Genomic DNA, 21,249 nt, shown 5'->3' with positions numbered 1-21,249 from the left:
CCCGCCCACGCGGCCCCTGGACCTCGGTCCCAACCCCGGGGAGCCCTCCCCCTTGCAGCTCTCCGCGCCTCTTCCCACTCCCCGCCTTCTTTGCTCGCCGCGCCTACCCTTTTCCCGGGACGCTCTGGTCCCTGCCTCACTGTAGCAGTCTCTTCTCACCGACACTCCCCACTGCCCTCTCCTCCCCCTCTCCTCGCTTCTATTTACTCTTCTCCGCACCACGGTCCCCTCCACAGCTGGCTGAACCCACTTTATTCCCCTAACCCCCACATTCCTGCATCCCATCTCCTTCCCGTGGAGCACGTGTCCAACCCGTCCCCAACATCGGCCACATTCTTTTTAGTCTCCCTCACTAAACGTTTTCCTGCTGACACACTCTCCTGACTCTCCCTAACCGAGCTCCAGCCTCTCTAGTGCCCTTTTGCTTACATCCCTACACTTCTCCCTAACCCACTTTTGTGTCTTGGATATTTCTGGCTTAATTCTCAACCCCCCACCCCCATGTTTTTTACTGTGTGATATTCTTAGACTATTTTGCGCAAAGGTGAACTTCTACCACTTATTTTGCATTTTAGCAAGGGCTTTTTGGTTTCCTGAAAGTAGTTTTCTTGACTGCCAGATTCTCTGCTACTGAGACTGATTCTTGTGTAAATTGGGAAAGCAAACACAAAACAAATGGGGATGCTAATACGATTTGAGTTTATTACCCCATCAAGCAGTGTATGTGGGCAATGAGAAATGACCACTGGAACAGGACTGTGTGTGTTTTAAGAGATGTAACTTCATGAAGTAGACTGAGCATCACTTGGAGGAAGTTTTACAATGTATAGATGTATGTCATAGGATTTGGAATCAAATATTTGGGTTCTGTTTGTTGTTTTACTGTGAAATAGCATAAGTAGAATGCTATAATGATCTTGTGTATACCTGTCACCTAAACTCAGCAGTTGTAAAGACTTCCACATTTGGTTTATTCCTCCCCCAACCAAAGATTTTTAATCCTAGTAATTGTCGTTTCACCCCTATGTGCTTCATGGATTTATCTCTAACAGTTTTTTACTCATAAAGGTCACATTATTTTTTCCAACACTAATTGGCCATTGCATGGGAAATCTGGAACTATGAAAGTGAAAATAATCCTTTATATAATATTTATCTAACTTTTGTCACTTAAAACAATAGCTCAGATTGGAGTTTTGTTTTTTTTCTAGTCCCCCTTTCTCTTGGCTCCTAAGGGAAACACTAACTTTCCTCTTCTTCAGTTTTGTGAGGAGTTTAAAGAAAAGTGCCCTGTCTGTGTTCCCTGTGGTTTGCGGTTGGCTGAGAAAACACAAATTGCCATCGTCAGACATTTTGGCCTTCAGATCCTGGAACACGTTGTCAAGTACGTGAGAGAGCAAATCTTTTTTTCTTATATAACTCTTGGAGATAGTCTTTAGGTAAGTAGAAAAGAGCAATCCCCAGGGAGAAAGGAATGCTTCCTAGAGGTCATCACAGCCTCATGGGAGCTCTCATTCAGAACTTAACCTTTCCCTAGTTTCTTCATCCGTGTAAAGTGCGTGTACATACTAAGTGTAAAGTACTTAGTACATACTAAGTACTCTGCAAATATTAGCTCACGTCACTTAGCTAGTATTTATTGAGCTCCTAATATATGCCCACCAACCTCAGAGTTTTTAGAATAATGCAGTGTACAGGTAAATAAATACCTGACTAAACACTAGAAAAACACTGCCGTTAATTTCTTTTTCCTTAAGTTTTGAGTGTGCATGGCCAGATTCTAACCAGGATTATATGAGAATAACTAAAAACCTGTTCTAACTTGAGTCTCCTACCCCTACTGTCTATTTGAAGAATCCATCAGCTTTTAAGATTTAGTCATAGTTTTTCTGGAATTGTGCTGTTATTACCTTCTAAGCCTAAGATGGCTAGATAGCATCACTGACTCAATGGGCATGAATTTGAGCAAACTCCGGGAGATGAAGGATAGGGAAACCTGGTGTGCTGCAGTCCACGGAGTCGCAAAGAGTCAGACACAACTTAGTGACCGAACAAAGCAAGTCTAGAAAGGGAGTTAGTACTATCAGATTCTAGTTTCTGAAAACCGACTACATTGTTGTAGTTGTCCCAGATATGTATTTGCTTATGGTCTGTCAATAAAACCAAGGGGGAAAGCTCATCTGTGCACAGATCCTACCTGGATTCTAATTAATGGGTCACTGTCTGTATTAAACTCTTTTTGCTTTTAGTATTTTGATTAAATGTGGACTGTTTCTGTCCATTTTTTGAAGGATACAAAATCCAGAGTATAATTTCTGAATAATATCACCAGCATAATTTTAACATAGGAATCAAAGCTAATCTCTTCTGAAGAGAAGGCTTCTAATGTTGTTCTGTTGACTTTATGCATTTTGGTGGCCAGGTTTCGTTGGAACAACATGTCTCGATTGGAGAAGGTTTATCTGAAGAACAGTGTCATGGAGCTGATCGCAAATGTAAGGAATGGTTGATTGGAAGACTTGCATTTACGAGGTGGTTTTAGACAAAGTGTGACTTTTCCAGTGTAGCATTTGTGTAAAAATTCACTGGTTCTACATAGGTCAAACAACTTTATGTAATATTAAATGTTACCTTCAAATTAAAAAGAACCACCATCACTGGAAATCACAGTTCATCCCATTTACTTGGTTTAATTAATCCTTTATGTGTTCTATTTTTAAAATTATGAAGACAAAGTAGAGATAGGTAAACATTTTTAACAAATGAATAAGAGTCTTAGATTAATCAGTTCTAGATTAGATTGCACTTTGCTGTTTCCTTTTATTTTAAACTGAATTATGTTACTAGCAATAAAAAATAGGGTAAATGAGTTTGTTTGGGGAGTTCGACTATAACTTTATAAACACATTTAGAATCCGCAGCCTTAATGTTCTTTTTCACAAAGGACATAAAAAGGAGAATTCATGCCCCTTTTCATCCCCAAAGTCTAGTGTCTTTGATAGAAAAAAAAAAATCGCCTTCAAAATTATTAACTTAGCTAGTTAGGATTTATATTTTGTTACTTCTGAGGAGATGTGATAGAAATTTTAATCCATTAAACTTGATACCAGACTTGAGAAGAGAGTCCCAATAATGGTCTTCTGTGTCTTCTAAACCTAGAACTGTTAGGAAGATATTCAGTTGCTCCTGAATCTCTCACTTTATTAGCCTTTCAATGTATTCCTTATTTCCATGCTCTTCTACTCTGGCCCTCATACAAAATGAAACAATATGAAAGTCTCTTCGGTTTGTAAAGAAGAACAGTGTTGTCTTCCTTGCTCTGTGTGACAGCCATTTTATTAGCTGATGCAACCCTCTGTTAAGCTTTAAGAGGGAAGAATGATTAGTGAGAATGCAGGACAGGTGACTCAGACATGGAGAACAGGTTGGTTGGTTTAGTTTGAAAGTAGGCCTGCTCCTAAGTTTTCTACACTCTTACAGCCCAGTTTTTTCCTTTGAATTCAGTCTTGCAAACCTCTTGATGTCACTTATTCTTTTGCAGGGAACTCTGAACATTTTGGAAGAGGAGAACCATATTAAAGATGTTCTGTCTCGAATTGTAGTAGAAATGATCAAGCGGGAGTGGCCACAGCACTGGCCTGACATGCTAGTAGAATTGGACACTCTTTCCAAACAAGGGGTATGCAGTACAGCTGTATCAGTTCAGAGTTTTGTTTTTGTTTGCTCTTCCGAGTTTTTCTGGTTTGTTTGACTGTCCTTTCAGCAGAAAAGAGCCCTTGGTCATATTTATAATGCAAAACATGTTTTCACAATATTGTAAATCAACTATCATACCCCAGTTTTTAAAAAAAGCATATTTAACTACCTTCTTTCTATTGGTGTAGGAAACACAGACTGAATTAGTGATGTTCATTCTTTTGCGGCTGGCAGAGGATGTAGTGACCTTTCAGACACTACCCCCTCAAAGACGAAGGGATATCCAGCAAACATTAACCCAGAACATGGAAAGAATCTTCAGTTTTCTCCTTAACACACTTCAAGAAAATGTAAACAAGTACCAACAAGTGGTAAGGGATACTGATTATACCCCCCACCTTTCATCAGGTTCTGTTTTCTGATATGAGTGGGTTTGCGTGTGTTTTGAAGTTAATCCTGCGGCAAGGAACTAGGGTGTTCAGGTCAGTAAAAGAAAAGGCTATTTTATAAGCAGAACAGAAAGATGACAGGAAAAACTGGAATTAATTTTCTAGGAGGTTCAATTCAGTGAGTTCTGAACATACTAGAAAAAATAATTCCCTTTTTAGTAAGAAAATTCCTGAAATAGTATAAAAATGAAGCTAAATTTTAAAAAATTTAGTACAGTGGTTCTCAGTGGGAGGGCAATTTTGCCTTCCAGGTTGTCACACCTAGGGGCTGCTACTGACATCTAGTGAGTAGAGGCCAGGCATGCTACTGAATATCCTATAGTGCCCAGAAAAGTTCTCCACAATAAAGAATTATCTGACCCAAAATGTCAATGGGATTGAGGTTTCAGAACCCTAATCTAGACTCCTCATACACGTTTATTTCACACAAACAGCATTCATTAAGGTTCATTATTTTTTCTGCCCTCAGCGGCTTCCTTAAGTTTATTTTTAGAGCTCTAGAAGACTAACACAAATGATAAGACAAAGTATTGTTAGCTGTCAGGGTAGGGAGACACAATGAGTATCTAATATTATGCTGTATACTTTTTCATGCTTTACACGTTATTTTAATCCTCAAAACAATCCTGAGTCAAAAACTATTGTCTCCATATTATGGATGAAGAAACCAATTTTCAGAGAGTATTTATTGAAGATCCCCTGATTAATGATTGTGAGGAATTCAAGCCCCATCCTTTTTACTAGAATGAACTCTTTCCCCCAAAATATCTTCCCAGGATTTTTCAAAAGAAAATATTAAAAGTATTTTAATTGAAAAAACCTATGTGTATTGAGGGTGAAAGAGGTGTTTTTATTTTCCCCTAGGAGATTTAATCCCTGAGAGAAATGAACAAATTAGGAATGCTTTGATACCCTAGACATCTAGCCAGTATGCTAGAGCAGGGTGACACAAGTTAGAAAAACATCCACTGATGTTTTTCTTTAGCCTCAGTTTCTGTTTTCTCCATCTGTTAAACCAGGCTCCCGGGACCAGAGCATACCAAGGGACATTTCTTGTACCTGCAACTTCTTAGTTTGCTCGTAGTTCCTTCTCTGCTTCCATCCTTTCCCCTTCCCTGGGCAGTAGGCTGGATGGTAAACTAGAATGGGATGTGTCGGCTCCCCGTCTAGCCCCTGGCTCCTGCACTCGTTCCAGGGGCAGAAGAATAGGATCTGAATGGGAATGCAGGCTTGTTGGAGTAGAGGGTCAAGGCTGGACTGGGCTGTTGTTGCCTGGATCCCTTTTCCTTCTTGGGCAGCATCAGTAGATACTGGTGAAAGGGTTCTACTCATCTCTGTCCCGTTAACACCCCTCCTTGATCACCACTGGTGAAGGCTTAATACTTGTTCTTTGTTAGAAAAAATACCTTTTGAAAGTTGAAAAAAAGAATTACAAAACAAATCTTTTATGATGCTAATGGTGGTAAGTTTTCAAGTACTTCAGGAGTTGCTACTCCTGCTTATAAAATTATAAATTGTTTAATTTACTGAACAGACATTATTTTGGTGTGTTTAGCATTTAATATTCTTTGTGCATGTGGTTTTCCTACAGTTACGTCCATATATACATGGTCATAAATTGTACTCATTTTAATTTTGCTTCTTGTTTTTTCCACTAACACTACATCATTTCAGTATACCTTTGCCAGTATATATAATTTGTCTTTATTTTAATATGGAAAAATTGCTAATACCTAAATTTTAACTTTCTTTTCATCAATAGCAGTGTTGAGTCTGCTTCCATTGTTCATTTGTTAGTTTTATTTCTTTGTAAACTGCGCTTTGAAATTGTCTTTTTGGATCTTAATGTTCTAATAAATTTATGTAAGCTCTTTAAATATTAACCTTCTGTTGTATTACTAAAACTAAAATAACCTGTTCTCCTCTGGAGAATATCAGTTATGTAGTTATGTGTTCTTAGTAAAGTTGTCTTCTGTTCCAAAATTAAAAGTTAAGTCTATTTGAAAATAGTTGAGGGCCTAGATTATGGGGGTGGAAGGTTATTACACAGCCTTTTGTTCATTAAAAACATTCGATCCTTATACTTCTTTTCTTTCAGAAGACAGATAACTCTCAGGAGTCAAAGGTAAGAGCTCTCTGTGGAGCTGGAAGGAGGCTTTTTTGAGACTTTCGGGTATGGGGATGCATACGCCTGATGGAGGGTGACCTCAGCCTTGTTTCATTTTGTTTGTTTTGGCCATGCTGTGCGGCTTGTAGGAGCTTCAGTTCCCCTACCGGGGATCAAGCCCATGCCCTCAGCATTGAACCCACAGGGTTTTAACCACTGGACCACCAAGGAATTCCCTCAGCCTTGGTTTATCTGATCACTGAGCTGTGGTGAAAGGGAGTTAAGATTATAACATCTGAGATTTCTTGAAGGACGTAAAATGACCACACATGCCAATGTGGTCGTATTAACGGACATGAGGCACCGCTGTTTGAGAAATGATTGTGTATCAGAAAAAACCTTTGAGTTGCCTATCAATAATTTGCATGAGCAATTTCTTTTCCATTGTTTTCTTTTTAGAATTAGAAAACAAAAGGAGGTCGGATATAACCACAGCTTTCTTACCTGTTAGTGAGGACTTAACAGTTAAAAGTTATTTCTTTTCATGCAGGCGCAAGCAAACTGTCGAGTAGGAGTCGCGGCATTGAACACTCTGGCAGGCTACATTGACTGGGTGCCCATGAGTCACATTACCGCTGAGAACTGCAAACTTCTGGAGGTGCTGTGCCTGCTCCTGAACGAACAGGAACTTCAGCTGGGAGCAGCTGAGTGTCTTCTCATCGCGGTCAGCAGGAAAGTAAGTTACCACTTCAGGCTGACTTGGATCCTTAGCCTCTGAGGGATGCCTGTGTGTGTTCCATTCCATGTTGTGGTGAAAGACATTTAAAGGTTTAGGTGTTTAGTTTTGTTTTGTTTGTTTTACTTGACTCCAACCTTTTGGACAACAGTTTGCCAGTATTCTAGGAATCCACTGGCAGGATATACAGAGATGTGTAGGGCTAGGTGGGTCTTGAAACATTTGTGGATTTTGGTGCTTCACATTTAAAAAACTATGTAAATGGCATGTTAAAACTCACATAGTATTATGTCAAAGAATTGTAGAAGGTGACTGAACTGACTTTATAGCTGATTTGGCTAACAAATGAGATCATGACTTTTCTCCATGAAGAATGTTTTTAAATGTAATTTGCTTTCATATCATTATTACCCAGCATATTTAATTTTTATTCATTTATTTAATTGGCATACCAACACATTTTAAAATACATCTTATCCAGATTTCAATTTACAGAGTTGACCTTTTTCCAGTGTTCAGTTAGCCCCAGGGCTATGTGAAAATTAGGAAGTCAGTATATTTGATTATATAGGCGTAGAAGTTGTTAGTACTTAGAAGTCTTTAGTAACATAGTTTGTATTACCTGTTTCCCTAAAATTGGGTCTAGGGCAAGTTGGAAGACCGGAAGCCCTTGATGGTCTTATTTGGAGATGTTGCCATGCATTATATACTCTCCGCTGCACAGTGAGTGTCTACTTTTCTATGTGATTTCTAATTTCTTTGTCATTTTTGTATCTTATTTGGATATATCCAAAGTTCCTATCTGACTGTTGGCAGTCAGTCAACTGTTTTTTTGGTTTTTAAGTTTGAGCTTTATTCTAAGGACAGTGTGACGCCCTTATGGTTTATTTTGCTGTGGGCGTGTGTCTGTGTGTGTGTGTGTGTGTGTGTTTGCTGCATCTGCACTGCAGTGTGCACGCTTCCCTGGCTGCAATGTATGTGGGCTCTCTAGTCGAGGTGCACAGGCTTAGTTGCATGTGGGGTCTTAGTTCCCCAACCAGGAAAGGAATCCGTGTCCCCTGCATTGGAAGGCAGATTCTTAATCACGGGAGCACCAGGAATTCCCTGTATTTTTAGAAGAAAAATCAGGCACTCTTAAAGGGACCGTTTTGCCTTTTTGAAGACTTTCTGCTGGCAATAAGTTGTGGCTGTTGATTTAGCACCCACTCACATTCCACCAACCTGTAAACACATTCGAGGTCCTGAAATAGTGGCTTGTGCTTATTTTCTTCTAATTCCTCTGGAAAATATTAAAGCATTTCCTGATATGTGTTTCTTACCCAGGAGTCAGATAGAACTGTGTATTATAAGTAGTTGAAAGTGTCACAACACCCACTTTGCTTCCATACTCTTCACTTTTGGCGCCAAGGACGAATGAAAAGATGTGAGACACATATATATTACTTGAACTCTCTCACTGTCCATTCTAACACAGATTTTCTGATGGCTTTCTTTCCTGTGGAAATGAATAATGTGTCTTTTGGGTAGCCACTTTAGTTACTGTTTCCAAGTCCCATTTCTTAGTTCCCTAAAGATTATGACATTCCCACTGAGGTATCCCATCCCCATTAGTGCCACTGGTATTGGTTAGTAAAGCTGTAATTCGAACCAGGTGGTCAGACTTGAGAGCCAGCACCAGAAACTATGGTGCCACACTGCCTTTCAGCATCACTAGCACCTACCTTGGAGAAGGCGATGGCACCCCACTCCAGTGCTCTTGCCTGGAAAATCCCAAGAACGGAGGAGCCTGGTAGTCTTCAGTCCCTGGGGTTGCTGAGGGTCAGACACAACTGAGCAACTTCACTTTTACTTTTCACTTTCATGCATTGGAGAAGGAAATGGCAACCCACTCCAGCGTTCTTGCCTGGAGAATCCCAGGGACGGGGGAGCCTGGTGGACTGCCGTCTATGGGGTTGCACAGAGTTGGACACAACTGGAGTGACTTAGCAGCAGCAGCAGCAGCAGCTACCGAGGTCTTTCTTAGCCCGAGGCCCATGCTTTTTGCGTTATAGTGTACTGCCTCCATGGCTGCTGTCCACACCAATCCTGATTAATTCTTGTTAGTGTGAATTGTGCTACATCATTTTAGGTCAGGTTTTGCCACTAAATAAAACTCTCTTTTTAATTTAAAGAGATATTTGCACTCTAAAATGGCACCTAAGTGTTTATTCATCTGAACTAAATGACTTGGAGAAATGATACACCAAGTTAATGTTTTTAATACAGTCTTTTAAAAAAAGATTTTATGTTTTTTGAGCAGTTTAAGGTTCACAGAAAAATTCAGGGGAAGGTACAGAGATTTCCCATATGTTGCCTGCCCCCACACATGCACAGCCTCTCCATTATAGACCTCCCCCTACAGCAGTGATAGATTTGTTAGAGTTGATGAACTTCAGTTCAGTTCAGTCTTTCAGTCGTGTCTGACTCTTTGTGACCCCGTGGACTGCAGCACACCAGGCTTCCCTGTCCATCACCAACTCCTGGAGCTTGCTCAAACTTATGTCCATTGAGTCATGATGCCACCCAACCATCTCATCCTCTGTCTTCCCTTTCTCCTCCTGCCCTCAATCTTTACTAGCAGCAGGATCTTTTCAAATGAATCATTTCTTTGCATCAGGTGGCCAGACTATTGGAGTTTTAGCTTCAGCATCAGTCCTTCTAATGAATATTCAGGACTGGTTTCCTTTAGGATTGACTGGTTGGATCTCCTTGCAGTCCAAGAGACTCTCAAGAGTCTTTTCCAACACCACAGTTAAAAAGCATCAATTCTTCGGTGCTCAGCTTATACATGACTACTGGAAAAACCATAGCTTGAACTACATGGACCTTTGTCAGCAAAGTAGTGTCTCTGCTTTTTAATATGCTGTCTAGGTTTGTCAGAGCTTTTCTTCTGAGAAGCAAGCCTCTTTTAATTTCATGGCTGCAGTCACCATCTGCAGTGAGCCCAAGAAAATAAAGTCTTTCACTGTTTCTATTGTTTCCCCATCTATTTACCATGAATGATGGGACTGGATGCCATGATCTTCGTTTTCTGAATGTTGAGTTTTAAGCTAGCTTTTTCACTCTCCTCTTTCACCTTCATCAAGAGGCTCTTTAGTTCCTCTTTGCTTTCTGCCAGAAGGGTGGTGTCATCTGCATTTCTGAGGTTATTGATATTTTTCCCGTCAGTCTTGACTCCAGCTTGTGCTTCATCCAGCCCAACATTTCACTTGATGTACTCTGCATATAAGCAGGGTGACAACATACAGCCTTGACGTACTCCTTTCCCAGTTTGGAACCAGTCTGTTTGTTCCATGTCCGGTTCTAACTGTTGCTTCTTGACCTACATACAGGTTTCTCAGGAGGCAGGTAAGGTGGTCTGGTATTCCCATCTCTCAGAATTTTCCAGTTTGTTGTGATCCACACAGTCAAAGTCTCTGGCGTAGTCAATAAAGCAGAAGTAGATGTTTTCTGGAACTCTATTTTTTCTATGATCTGACGGATGTTACAACAGATGAGGAACTTAAAATGACACACAATGTGTTATACATTATATTACACATATTATGTTCTACCTTTTATGGGTACATGCTGTGGGTTTCAGCTTTATCATTATAGTATCCTACAGAGTTTCTTCACTGCCCTTAAAATCTTCTATGCTCTGCCTGTTCTTTCCTCTCCCACCCAAATCCCTGGCAACCACTGATCTTTTTACTTTCTCCATAATTTTGCCTTTTCTAGGATGTTGTATTGTGGTTGTTCAGTCGCTGAGTCGTATCCGACTCTTTGTGACCCGTGGGCTGCAGCACACCAGGCTTCCCTGTCCTTCACCAACTCCTAGATCTTGCTCAAACTCATATCCACCGAGTTGGTGATGCCATCCAACCATCTCACCCTCTGTCGTCCCCTTTTCCTCCTGCCTTCAGTCTTTCCCAGCATCAGGGTCTTTTCTAATGAGTCGGCTCTTTGCATCAGGTGGCCAAAGTATTGGAGTTTCAGCATCAGGCCGTCCAGTGAATATTTGGGGTTGATTTCCTTTAGGATTGACTAATTTGATCTCCTTGCAGTCCAAGGGACTGTCAGAAGTCTTGTGTGTTGCCTTTGCAGGTTGTTTTTTTCACTCAGGATCATGTATTTAGAGTTCCTCCATGTCTTTGATGACTTGTCAGCTTATTCCTTTTTACCAATGAATAATATTCTATTGTGTGGATGTGCCAAAGTTTATCCATTCTCCTAATAAAGAGCATCTTGGTTGCTTCCAAGTTTTTGCAGTTATGAATAAGGCTTCTGTGAATATCTATATGTAGATTTTTGTATAGAGATGTTTTCAGCTCCTTTGGGTAGTTACCAAGGAGTGTGATTACTGAATCATATGGTAAGAGTATGTTTAGTTTTATAAGAAACTGTCAAACTGTCTTCCAAAGTGGCTGAACTATTTTGCATTCCCACCAGCAATGAATGAGAGTTCCTATTGCTCTTTATCCTCCCCAGCATTTGGTGTTCTCAGACTTACAAATTTGGGCCATTCTGATAGGTGTGTAGTGCTATCTCATTTTTGTATTTGCAATTCCCTGATAGCAATTTCATGGGGAGCTTCTTTTCATATTTTATTTCCAATCTTTGATCAGGTGTCTGTTCGCCCATTTTTTTAATCAGAGTTTTTTTAATTGGTTTTGAAGAGTTCTTGTGTATATTGTATAATAGTCTTTATCAAATGTGTCTTTTGTAAATATTTTCGCCCAGCCTATCACTTATCTTTTCATTCTGTCTCTATAATAATTATTTATTATTTATTTATTCTTGGCTGTACTTGGACCTCCATTGCTGTGTATGGGCTTTCTCTAGTTGTGGCAAGCCGGGGCTACTCTTCATTGCAATGCACAGGCTTCTCATTGCAGTGGTTTCTCTTGTTGCTTTGTAGCATATGGAATCTTCCCACACCAGGGATTGAACTTTTATCCCCCGCATTGGCACGTGGATTCCCATCTACTGTAGCACCAGGGAAGTCCCTCATTCTCTCAATTATAGTCCTTTTGATTCTGTCAGTGGTATAAGGAATCACTACATGCTTCCCTAGGGGTCCAAGTCCTTCCTGGGTATCACTGTCTTCTCATGCAGTTTCTTATATGCATTGTTTTGTGGAGTCATGCTTAGAGTTTACATTACTATGCCAAAATACCCCCGGTACCATATAATACCCCAAATTAGGGTGCCTCTTAAAGGATGAGATTGCATTGAACCCTCTTCCTCATCGATCTTTCAGTGTTTGGTTGGCGGTCTGGGGGTTGATTTTTTTTTTTTTTTTTCTTTTCAACAGTAACAGTCACCTGAAATTTGAGTATTAGAGCACAGACCACATACAGTCCATTCCAGGGGAATATCTGTGGTGCTCTTGAAGTGCTGTTAATCTCACTGTTTTCTCATCTCACAGGACCGCTGACGGAGGAGGCTTAGTCGAAAAACACTATGTCTTCCTGAAGAGACTCTGTCAGGTGCTGCGTGCCCTAGGCAATCAGCTGTGTGCATTGTTGGTGAGCACTTTCTGGAGAGTTTCAAGGCCATCTGAGGAGAGGATTTAGAAAGTTGTATTTGTGTAAGGGGTAACACGTGCCCTTGACTTTAGCCTGAGGAAACATTACCCTACAGATTATTTCTTATAATTCTGTAGGTTAAATTATCTTAATTGAATTTGAATGCTATAGATTTATTTAATATCAGTTATTAATATCTATAGTAAATGTTCATATCTGTTATTCCATAAAATCAATGTTGTTTCTTTTCATTTTGGTACTTGTAAAACTTCAGTCTACCTGTTGCCTTACCCTTGAAAGTCCTATTAGATCCTGAACCATGGATTCGAGTAAAGAACCCTTTTCCCAAGTTAAAGGATATATTATTGAATCATTAAAAAAAAATCTTTAGTCTGATTGACCTGAAAATAACTCTATTACACGTTAAAAGATTGAATGTTGGTACAAACTTTTGTACTTGATATCAGTGCCTATTTTGGGGGCTTGAGGGGATAGAACTTCAGGCATAAGATGTATACCATCGAGGGATTATTTAATAGGTTGAATCACAGAAATGTGACTAGACCAGGTCTGAAGAAACAGGTGATTTCTGAAATGAGTATTCTTTTTTTAAAAAAAATTTTTCACTCATTTACTTGTGGGCTGTGCTGGGTCTTCATTGCTGTGCCAGGGTCTTCTCTAGGTGCGGTGCGCGGGGCTACTCTTCATTGCGGTGGTCTCTCTTGTTGCAGAGCACAGGCTCTAGGCAAGTGGGCTCAGTAGTTGTGGTGCATGGGTTTAGTTGCCCTGAGGCATGTAGAATCTTCTTGGACCAGGGATCGAACCTGTGTCCCCTGCACTGGCAGGTGGATTCTGAACCACCAGGAAGTCCATGAAGGCTCTTTTGTTTCACTGTTTGATCACAGAATAGATTTTAATGATGACTGAGGTAAAGCAGCTTTTCTGGGTTTTTGCCCTTGAAATGATGTCTTCCTTAGGCCACAAAGAAGTATAATAAAGTCCTTTCAAAACTGAAAGTTTTGAGGATATAAGTTGTCTTAACTCCACTCTCCACCTTGACCTCCCCATCAGCATTATTAATATAACAGCCTTTTTGTCCTACAGGGTGTGGATTCTGATGTAGAAATACCAGCAAACTTTGGAAAATACCTGGAATCTTTTCTTGCTTTCACAACTCATCCAAGTCAGGTAAACTTTATGGCAATAACTAATCAAAATTTCAGTTAGTAAATTAAAATCAAGTGCTATCACCTGAAATAATTAGCAGCTCACATATAAAATGTGACTCTTAAGATCCTGGGGAATTACTGTAGTGGGATTTCATTAAGAGAATTGCTGCATCTTCTTCCCAAGTTAGCTTTTGCAGTCTAGATCAGCAATTACCCCTCAGGTAATACCATTCTAATAATGCTCAATCAGATGTGAAGTGTTTCTCTAGTAATTTGCTACTAAACATACTTTAAATAAGAAAGTCTGATTAATTGTGTTATTATAAAATTAATTTCATCCAATCCAGGATTTTCCTTGCAGTATCATCCTGAGGTATCTGTATGCTTTCTTGCATAAAAGAGAAAGTGGTAGAGTTCAGCTCATTCTCTGGATATTGCACATGACCCACAGTCTGTCTAACTTTTACCGTATGGTATGTAGTGACCAGTCATTGCTGATGTACTCCAGTATGGGCAATTTCAGTCAAAGTATTACAGAGCTTTATTTCCATGGAAAAATACAGCAGATAATTGCTGAGCTAAGTAATAGTCTTGGTTATATAAAACTTAAATCCTTAAACCTAGTGTTTTTCTGTTTTTCCTTTAGTTTTTGCGCTCTTCAACTCAGATGACTTGGGGAGCCCTCTTTCGACATGAGATCCTATCCCGAGACCCTTTACTATTAGCAATAATACCAAAATATCTGCGTGCTTCTATGACTAACTTGGTCAAGGTATGCAGTGGGACCCTAAAGTGGAATGTAGGTGAATACACATCTTAAGACTTAGCTGGCACCATTGACAGCCCTGTGTTGGTCACTGAGATCCTTTCCTTAGGCATATTAGTCTTTGATTCCTTAAAAAGAAAACTCGTTACTGTGTCTACTCATCCCTGTGTCTGCTCTTTCGTATTCGCGGGCACTTATGCGCCAAGTGTTGAGCCAAGTGCTGGGAAAAAAGTGATAGGATGAGAGCAGCGACTATGACCATAAAATGTGATCACTGCTCTTCAGAAGCTAAAAGCAGAACGGAGGGTGGAGTCAGGGGGATGCCAAAAGGAAGTAAATATCTGACTTTCTGAAGGCCAAACGAGAGTCCGGAACGTGGATGAGAAGAAAGGGAGAGCGGAAGCAGACTGCCCACTGCCTCAGTCGGGAGTTGCTTATGAACACTCGGAGGCCTCCTCGAGGCTCGTGGCGACTGACAGCTACTTATTCTTGATTTATAACATCAGAGGATGGGACCTATTCAAGGGTTCTCTTATTTCCTCAGGGGTTCAGGTAGCACACTGTCATCTAGATCTCTGCCGTTGTGCTCCTTGGTACTTTCTGAATGAAACACAAAGTCCCATGCTTATTCCCAGGGTTCAACATTTAAGAAGACAAATAGTCTCAATTCTACTTATTGTTTGCTTATTGTATTAACACTTTATTTTGAGACATTTTTATACTCAAAGACCTTAAACTGATTTTAGAATTTAATTTTCCATTAGAAACTTGAAAGAGAGCGTCAAATAAAAATGTTCTCTTTCTGCAACTCCAGGACTGTTCCAGCCGAGAACAAATTGTGGATTTGGTGTAGACCAGAAGCAGTTATTTATCATAAAAGCCTTAACTCATGTAAACCCTTAGCTCTTCTCAAATAAAAGGTCTCTGAGCTCCTAAAATTGAAAACTCTTTCAGTGGGTCCATTTTCATTCCCTCCCCCAATTATCTTTCTGTTTCCAGATGGGCTTTCCTTCTAAAACTGACAGCCCTAGCTGTGAATACTCTCGATGTGATTTTGATAGCGATGAGGACTTCAATGCTTTCTTCAACTGTGAGTGAACTGGCCTGAAATTTTCCCAGCAGTCTCAGCACGGCATCTAGCGTTGAGTCATGGTGCATGGGCTGGGGTTCTGTATTACAGAGCCCCAAGTCTGGATGTTATTGTTCTTTAGTCACCAGGTCGCGTGTCTGACTCTTTTGTGACCACGTGGTCTATAGCCCTCCTGGCTTCCCTGTCCATGGGATTTCCCAGGCAAGAATACTGGAGTGGGTTGCCATTTCCTTCTGCAGGGGATCTTCCCAACCCAGGGATTAAACGCGTGTCTCCTGCTTGGCAGGTGGATTCTTTACCGCTTAGCCATCTGGGAAGTTCCCCCTCCCCAAGTGTGTACGGCAGTCTGTTTAATCTCCAGTTACACATTGCAGAGGGCACTGGGGTTGCACTCATTCCAGGCTTGGTGTTCTCTCTTAAAACACGCACATGCACACTTTCTTTGGACGTTGATGTTTAGAGATGGCAACCGTACGTAAGGCACTTTGATTTCTAAAACGTTAGAATTAAGTACCATGTTACTTTGTAAGTCTTTTTCACTCTAAGAGAGAAGGAAAGCTCACAATTCCTAATTCTGTTCTAGGTGTTCTATAGCTTGGTTCTATACCTCCTCTCCCCACCTTTTTTCAATAACAACTTTTCTGAGATAATTCATTCATCATACAGTTCACCCGTTTATAGTATACAATGCAGTGGAGGTTTTTTTGTGTATTTTCAGAGTTTTACAACCGCAGTCCATGTTAAGACATTTTTTTATCTCACGAAACCCCATAACTGTTAGCAGTCATCTCCCAACCCTCGTACCCCTCTGGAAAACCACCCATTTACTTTTCTTTATTTAACCTATTTTGAACATCTGATATAAATGGAATCATACTGTGTATTGTCTTGATAACTGCTGTCTTTCTCTTAGTGTAATATTTTAACAATTGATCTGTTGTAATGTTTATCAGTACTTTGATCATGTAATGTTTATCATTTCTTTTATTGCCAATAATATTTCATTATATGAATATACCACATTTTATTGATCCATTGATAGATACTTGAGTTGTTTTCACTTCTTGGCTTTAAGAATCATGTTGTAACATTTGTGTACAGGTTTTTAAATTAACGTATATTTTTGTTTTTCTAGGGTATATGCCTAGGAAGGGAATTACTAGATCATATGGTAATTCCATGTTTAATGTTTTGAGGAATTGCCAAACCATTTTCTTCAGCAGCCATACCATTTTACATCTGTACCAACCTGATCTTTTAATTCCAACAGAAAGGGGAGTTTCTGTTTGGTTTGCAGCTTAGAGGATTTAGCTGGTGTGACAGCTTCTTAGAATTTATTTTGGAAAACTTCTAGATTTGTTAACAAAGCTTTAGTGAACATTTGTTAGATTCTTTCTTCAAAACAAAATCTTTTTGATTATTTTTCTCTTGGGGTGGATAAATGAATAAACATTACCTAAGTATCTACGATACGCTAATCCTTGCTTCATGTCTTTCTCTTGGCAGCTTCTCGGGCCCAACAAGGAGAGGTAATAAGGTTAGCATGTCGTTTGGATCCCAAGACTAGCTTCCAGATGGCTGGGGAGTGGCTGAAGTATCAGCTCTCAACTTCTATTGACCCTGGCTCCATGAACTGTAAGACTTTTTTTGTTTTTTGCCCCCAAACATTAGTGAAGTATTTTATCAAAACTGCATAGAAATAAACCTCTGAGCCCCATCCAAATCAATACATTATGATAGTAGTGTTCAGAAATAGCTTTGCTCACTGCCCACTTCCATCCTAGAGAGTGAGCCTTTTCATTGGAAAACACAGGCAGAGAAGACAGATGTAATGCCAGATTTTAATTCTGTTTTAATTAGGGCAAAACCAGGACCCTATCAGTTTTGCCTTCATTTTTCTTTTCTAACAGAGTCAACCAGTTGTTTATTGTTTATTTTACTATTTCACCTCAGGCACCGTCTTAACAGCTGTCTCAACCTAACTTTTTAAAGCTTTTCAACCAAGTTCTTGCATAGCATTTCTCTTAAACTGGAAAAGAATGGCTTGTCACATTCAGCAGGAACAGTACAGGGGTTTCCCATATTGCTCAACTCCCTTCCAAGTCTTTGGGAAATGTCACTTTATGTAAAATCAAAATAAGCCCCCTCTACCCAAAAGCGTAGGCCAGATAACTTTTCTGTATCTTCTGTCTATCATCTTATGAATGCATGCAGTGGGTGAGAGGGTTTTTTTTTTCCCCAAGGATTTTAATTAATTAATTTATTTTTTAATGTAAGGGAAGGATTAAAGTCACTGCTTTGGAAAAGCTCCATACTGTGATCAGTTAGCAGGTAACACTAGTTACTTGACATTCATGGGACGTTTAGTTTTGTGTATTCACAATTTATTCTGAAGGTCCCTGGTATCTTAGTAGCTTCAGTATTCATGGAGGTCTGAATAGGTTGTGTACCAAGATGAAGCTAGTAAATGTGAGCACTATACAGTAGCAAGAAAAGTAATTTGTGATTCCTTTGGCTTGTGCCTTGCATTTAGATTCCCATGGACAGATTATAAAGGGGAAGGAAGGGGAAATTAATATTTCTCAATTGTCTAATTGGCCAGGCACTGGTTTTGATGATTACGTGTATATTCTCATTCAATAGTCGAACTGGTTTTGCAGACAAGGCTCACAGAGGTAAATCCAAATAGCTCATTTTTGGAGGTGGAGGCAGGATAAGGACCCCTTTCTGCTGTTCATCGTTTTCTCTTCCCTGGCTAAGCAGGGTTAGATTATCCTATTCCTTCAACTGTGAAATTACCTAGTGGTTTCTGAGGCCCCACTGGCTCGATGTGTTCTGTGATCCTGTAGTGCTTATGTGTGTGTGTGTGTATGTGTCTTTAAAATCCTGTTCTCCCACAGCTGGAACTGGAGAAAGCAGCCTCTGCTCCATATTCTCACCATCATTTGTGCAGTGGGAAGCCATGACCTTTTTTTTGGAAAGTGTTATCAACCAGATGTTTCGAACACTAGACAAAGAAGTAAGTGCTTATTTCCCATTGCTGGTTGCATAATAATTTTGATCTTTTTAAAGCTGGTAGGGAGATAGGGAAATATGTGAAAGTGCATTTCACAGAAGAAGAAACTGAGATTCAGAGGTGAATAACATATTCAAGATCAAATAGTTAATAAATAGCAGAGTTGGGACCCAGGTGGGTCTCTCTGACTCTTAAGCCCTGCAGGGTTTAGTATTAATTTTTACATAATAAGATGAGCCTGATAGTACAGTGAACCACAAGCAGGATAACAATTATAGGGAGGACAGTGATAGATACCTTGAATCGGAAAATCTGGAGAGATAATTACCCTTAAGATTTATGGTAATTACCTTTTCAGTTTATGGCAGATTGGCCAGAATATTCATGATGGCTGATCTGCCTCCCTCTTTGCTAAGTAATCTGACTAAGTAGATCTTGCTTTTCTATACTTCATGTCACCTATCACCCGTATCTTATAATGTTAAAGGTAATTATGTAATTATCTGGATAACAGCATATACTGTATTAACTATGTTAATAAGATTAAAATAATTGGATCACTTGTTTGAGTGGTAATCATCTTAGTGTATTCTAGGTTAGTAGTCAAAAGAATCTGAGTCCCTTGATGATAAGTGAGATTTATTGCTTTTTCACATAAGTGGCATATTAACAAATTGGATGATAGGATCATTGACTTCATCTGCTTTTACATCACTTCAGTTAGAAATGACGGCGTTCTGAGTTTGTTTTCAGTTTCCAGTAGTAGGTGGTGCTGCAGCCCTAATAATGGCGGCATCACTTATGAAAAATTTAATAACGTGGTGTGATGCTTAGATTGTTTTAAGGGTTAAGAAGCAATATATAAAACCATATTTGGTGGCCATAATTATAGAGTGTGAAGGGAATTTAACAGAAGCAGTTTCAGTTCTTGCAACCTTCTCTAATGTCTGCATCCAGGAAATTCCTGTTACTGATGGAGTAGAGCTATTGCAGATGGCTCTGAACTTTGACACCAAGGACCCCCTCATCCTGTCCTGCGTCCTCACTAATGTCTCAGCACTGTTTCCATTTGTCACCTACAGACCAGAGTTCCTGCCCCAGGTCTTCTCTAAGGTAAACTCCCCCTCCTTTGTAAACTTTATTTTGGTATTTCTAAGCTAAGTATTTTTCATAACTGTTTGTATAAATATATGAGATAAGCTAATAAACAGTTGTTTTTTCAATTGTCAAATATTTACTCTGTACTTACGGTGGAGCAGGAACCATGCTAGGAGGAAAGCCTTGTCCATAAGCACCTCTCTGTTTGGAGAGGAAATGCACATAGACAGGTGTGGTACCTCCGTGGCATCGCAGTTAGTGGACGTGTACCCTGGGGAATGGAAGAGCACCTGAAGGAGGAGGTGTCAGCATGTGCTGGCAGGCTGGGAGGAGAGTTGTACGAGGAAAGTTTCCAGGGTCCAGTTTAGGTGATTAGTGAGAGTTGGAGTCCCACCTGAGTGAGAGTATTGGACCAGGAGGAGGGTAGGAGTGAGGAAAAGAAGGGGTGAGCTCTGTTTTGCAAGACTAGGTTTGAAGTATACATACAGTTTCAAGGTGGAGATGTGTCGCCCCGAATTGGCTATTTGAGATTAGGTCTAGACTCAGAAAATTAATGAGATAAAATTAAGGCATAGCCGTGATAGAAATGCCAACAGTATAGACAGTGTGTGTGTGCTTAGTCCCTCAGTTGTGTCTGACTCTTTGCAACCCCATGGACTGCAGCCCACCAGGCTCCTCTGTCCATTGGGATTCTCTAGGCAAGAATATTGGAGTGGGCTGCCATGCCCTCCTCCACAGTGGAGATTAAGCTTTAGCAGAGGAGATGTATGTGGAGTTGGACATGGGCTAAAGCAGAGAATCCTGGGGATCACCATCAGTGAGGGAAGAGCCCTCAAAGAAGAAGAAAGGGATAACCAGAGAGAAAGTGTGTTACCAAGTCCAGGAGAACTTTAGACTTCAAAACAGACTCATTTGTTGCTGTGGAAATTCTCTAAGAATTGGAAAATGTCCATTGAGTTCCTCAATCAGACCTTTGTTGGAGTGTTACTCCATTACAGTGACTAGGGCAGCAGTTCTACCACACTGGATTAAGTGGGAAGTTGTGAGATGGATCAGGGAGAGTAGACCACTCAACTTTTAATAAAAAGTGGAGCGATGTTACCCTGGCTGAGTGTTTCGGTAATGGCCTGGTTTGTTCAGGGGTTCTGAGAACTTTTTATTTGTAAAATATTCAATGGTAAAATTAATGACTATCAAGCTTTTTCCAGTTATCTGAGGAAGGGAACACCTGAAACGTTGTAAAGCCAGTTGAAAACCCTTTTGCTACCATATTATTTGCACTTTGGGGATTTTGTTGAAATTTTTATAACTATTACTTTAAAATACTTTATGCATTTGGTACTGATGAATGACTTTTTTTCTTTCCCTTAGCTGTTTTCATCAGTCACTTTTGAAATTGTTGAAGAAAGTAAGGTAAGACCATTCATTCAACCTACAAATTATAACTTCTTCAGAACAAAAATGTAAACACCCAGCACTTAGTCTAGCTTTTTTCTATAAGCAAAAGGGGTTAATAAAGGCAGGAGACAGTCATATAATGTGGTGTCGGGCACTAGAGACACTCTAGGGCAGG

At 40.0% G+C, this 21,249-nt stretch overlaps 1 protein-coding gene across 1 annotated transcript in view; it reads left to right on the top strand.

Annotated features, from left to right (window-relative positions):
• Positions 1-21,249, top strand: part of XPO5 (exportin 5) — a 43,982-nt gene that overhangs the window by 408 nt on the left and 22,325 nt on the right. The window contains exons 2-16 of the mRNA XM_069564575.1: positions 1,263-1,384; positions 2,423-2,495; positions 3,542-3,679; positions 3,885-4,067; positions 6,244-6,270; positions 6,803-6,988; positions 7,635-7,711; positions 12,438-12,537; positions 13,642-13,725; positions 14,353-14,478; positions 15,472-15,562; positions 17,069-17,197; positions 18,463-18,581; positions 19,536-19,691; positions 21,048-21,089. Coding sequence (XP_069420676.1) covers positions 1,263-1,384; positions 2,423-2,495; positions 3,542-3,679; positions 3,885-4,067; positions 6,244-6,270; positions 6,803-6,988; positions 7,635-7,711; positions 12,438-12,537; positions 13,642-13,725; positions 14,353-14,478; positions 15,472-15,562; positions 17,069-17,197; positions 18,463-18,581; positions 19,536-19,691; positions 21,048-21,089 — 1,653 coding nt within the window. The remainder of the gene's footprint in view (positions 1-1,262; positions 1,385-2,422; positions 2,496-3,541; positions 3,680-3,884; positions 4,068-6,243; positions 6,271-6,802; positions 6,989-7,634; positions 7,712-12,437; positions 12,538-13,641; positions 13,726-14,352; positions 14,479-15,471; positions 15,563-17,068; positions 17,198-18,462; positions 18,582-19,535; positions 19,692-21,047; positions 21,090-21,249) is intronic.

This window comes from Ovis canadensis, chromosome 20 (assembly GCF_042477335.2).
Source record: "Ovis canadensis isolate MfBH-ARS-UI-01 breed Bighorn chromosome 20, ARS-UI_OviCan_v2, whole genome shotgun sequence".
In the NCBI taxonomy this organism is placed as follows: domain Eukaryota; kingdom Metazoa; phylum Chordata; class Mammalia; order Artiodactyla; family Bovidae; genus Ovis; species Ovis canadensis.
The sequence above is the reverse complement of the archived record's forward strand: the minus strand, read 5'-3'. Positions and strand labels throughout refer to the sequence as shown.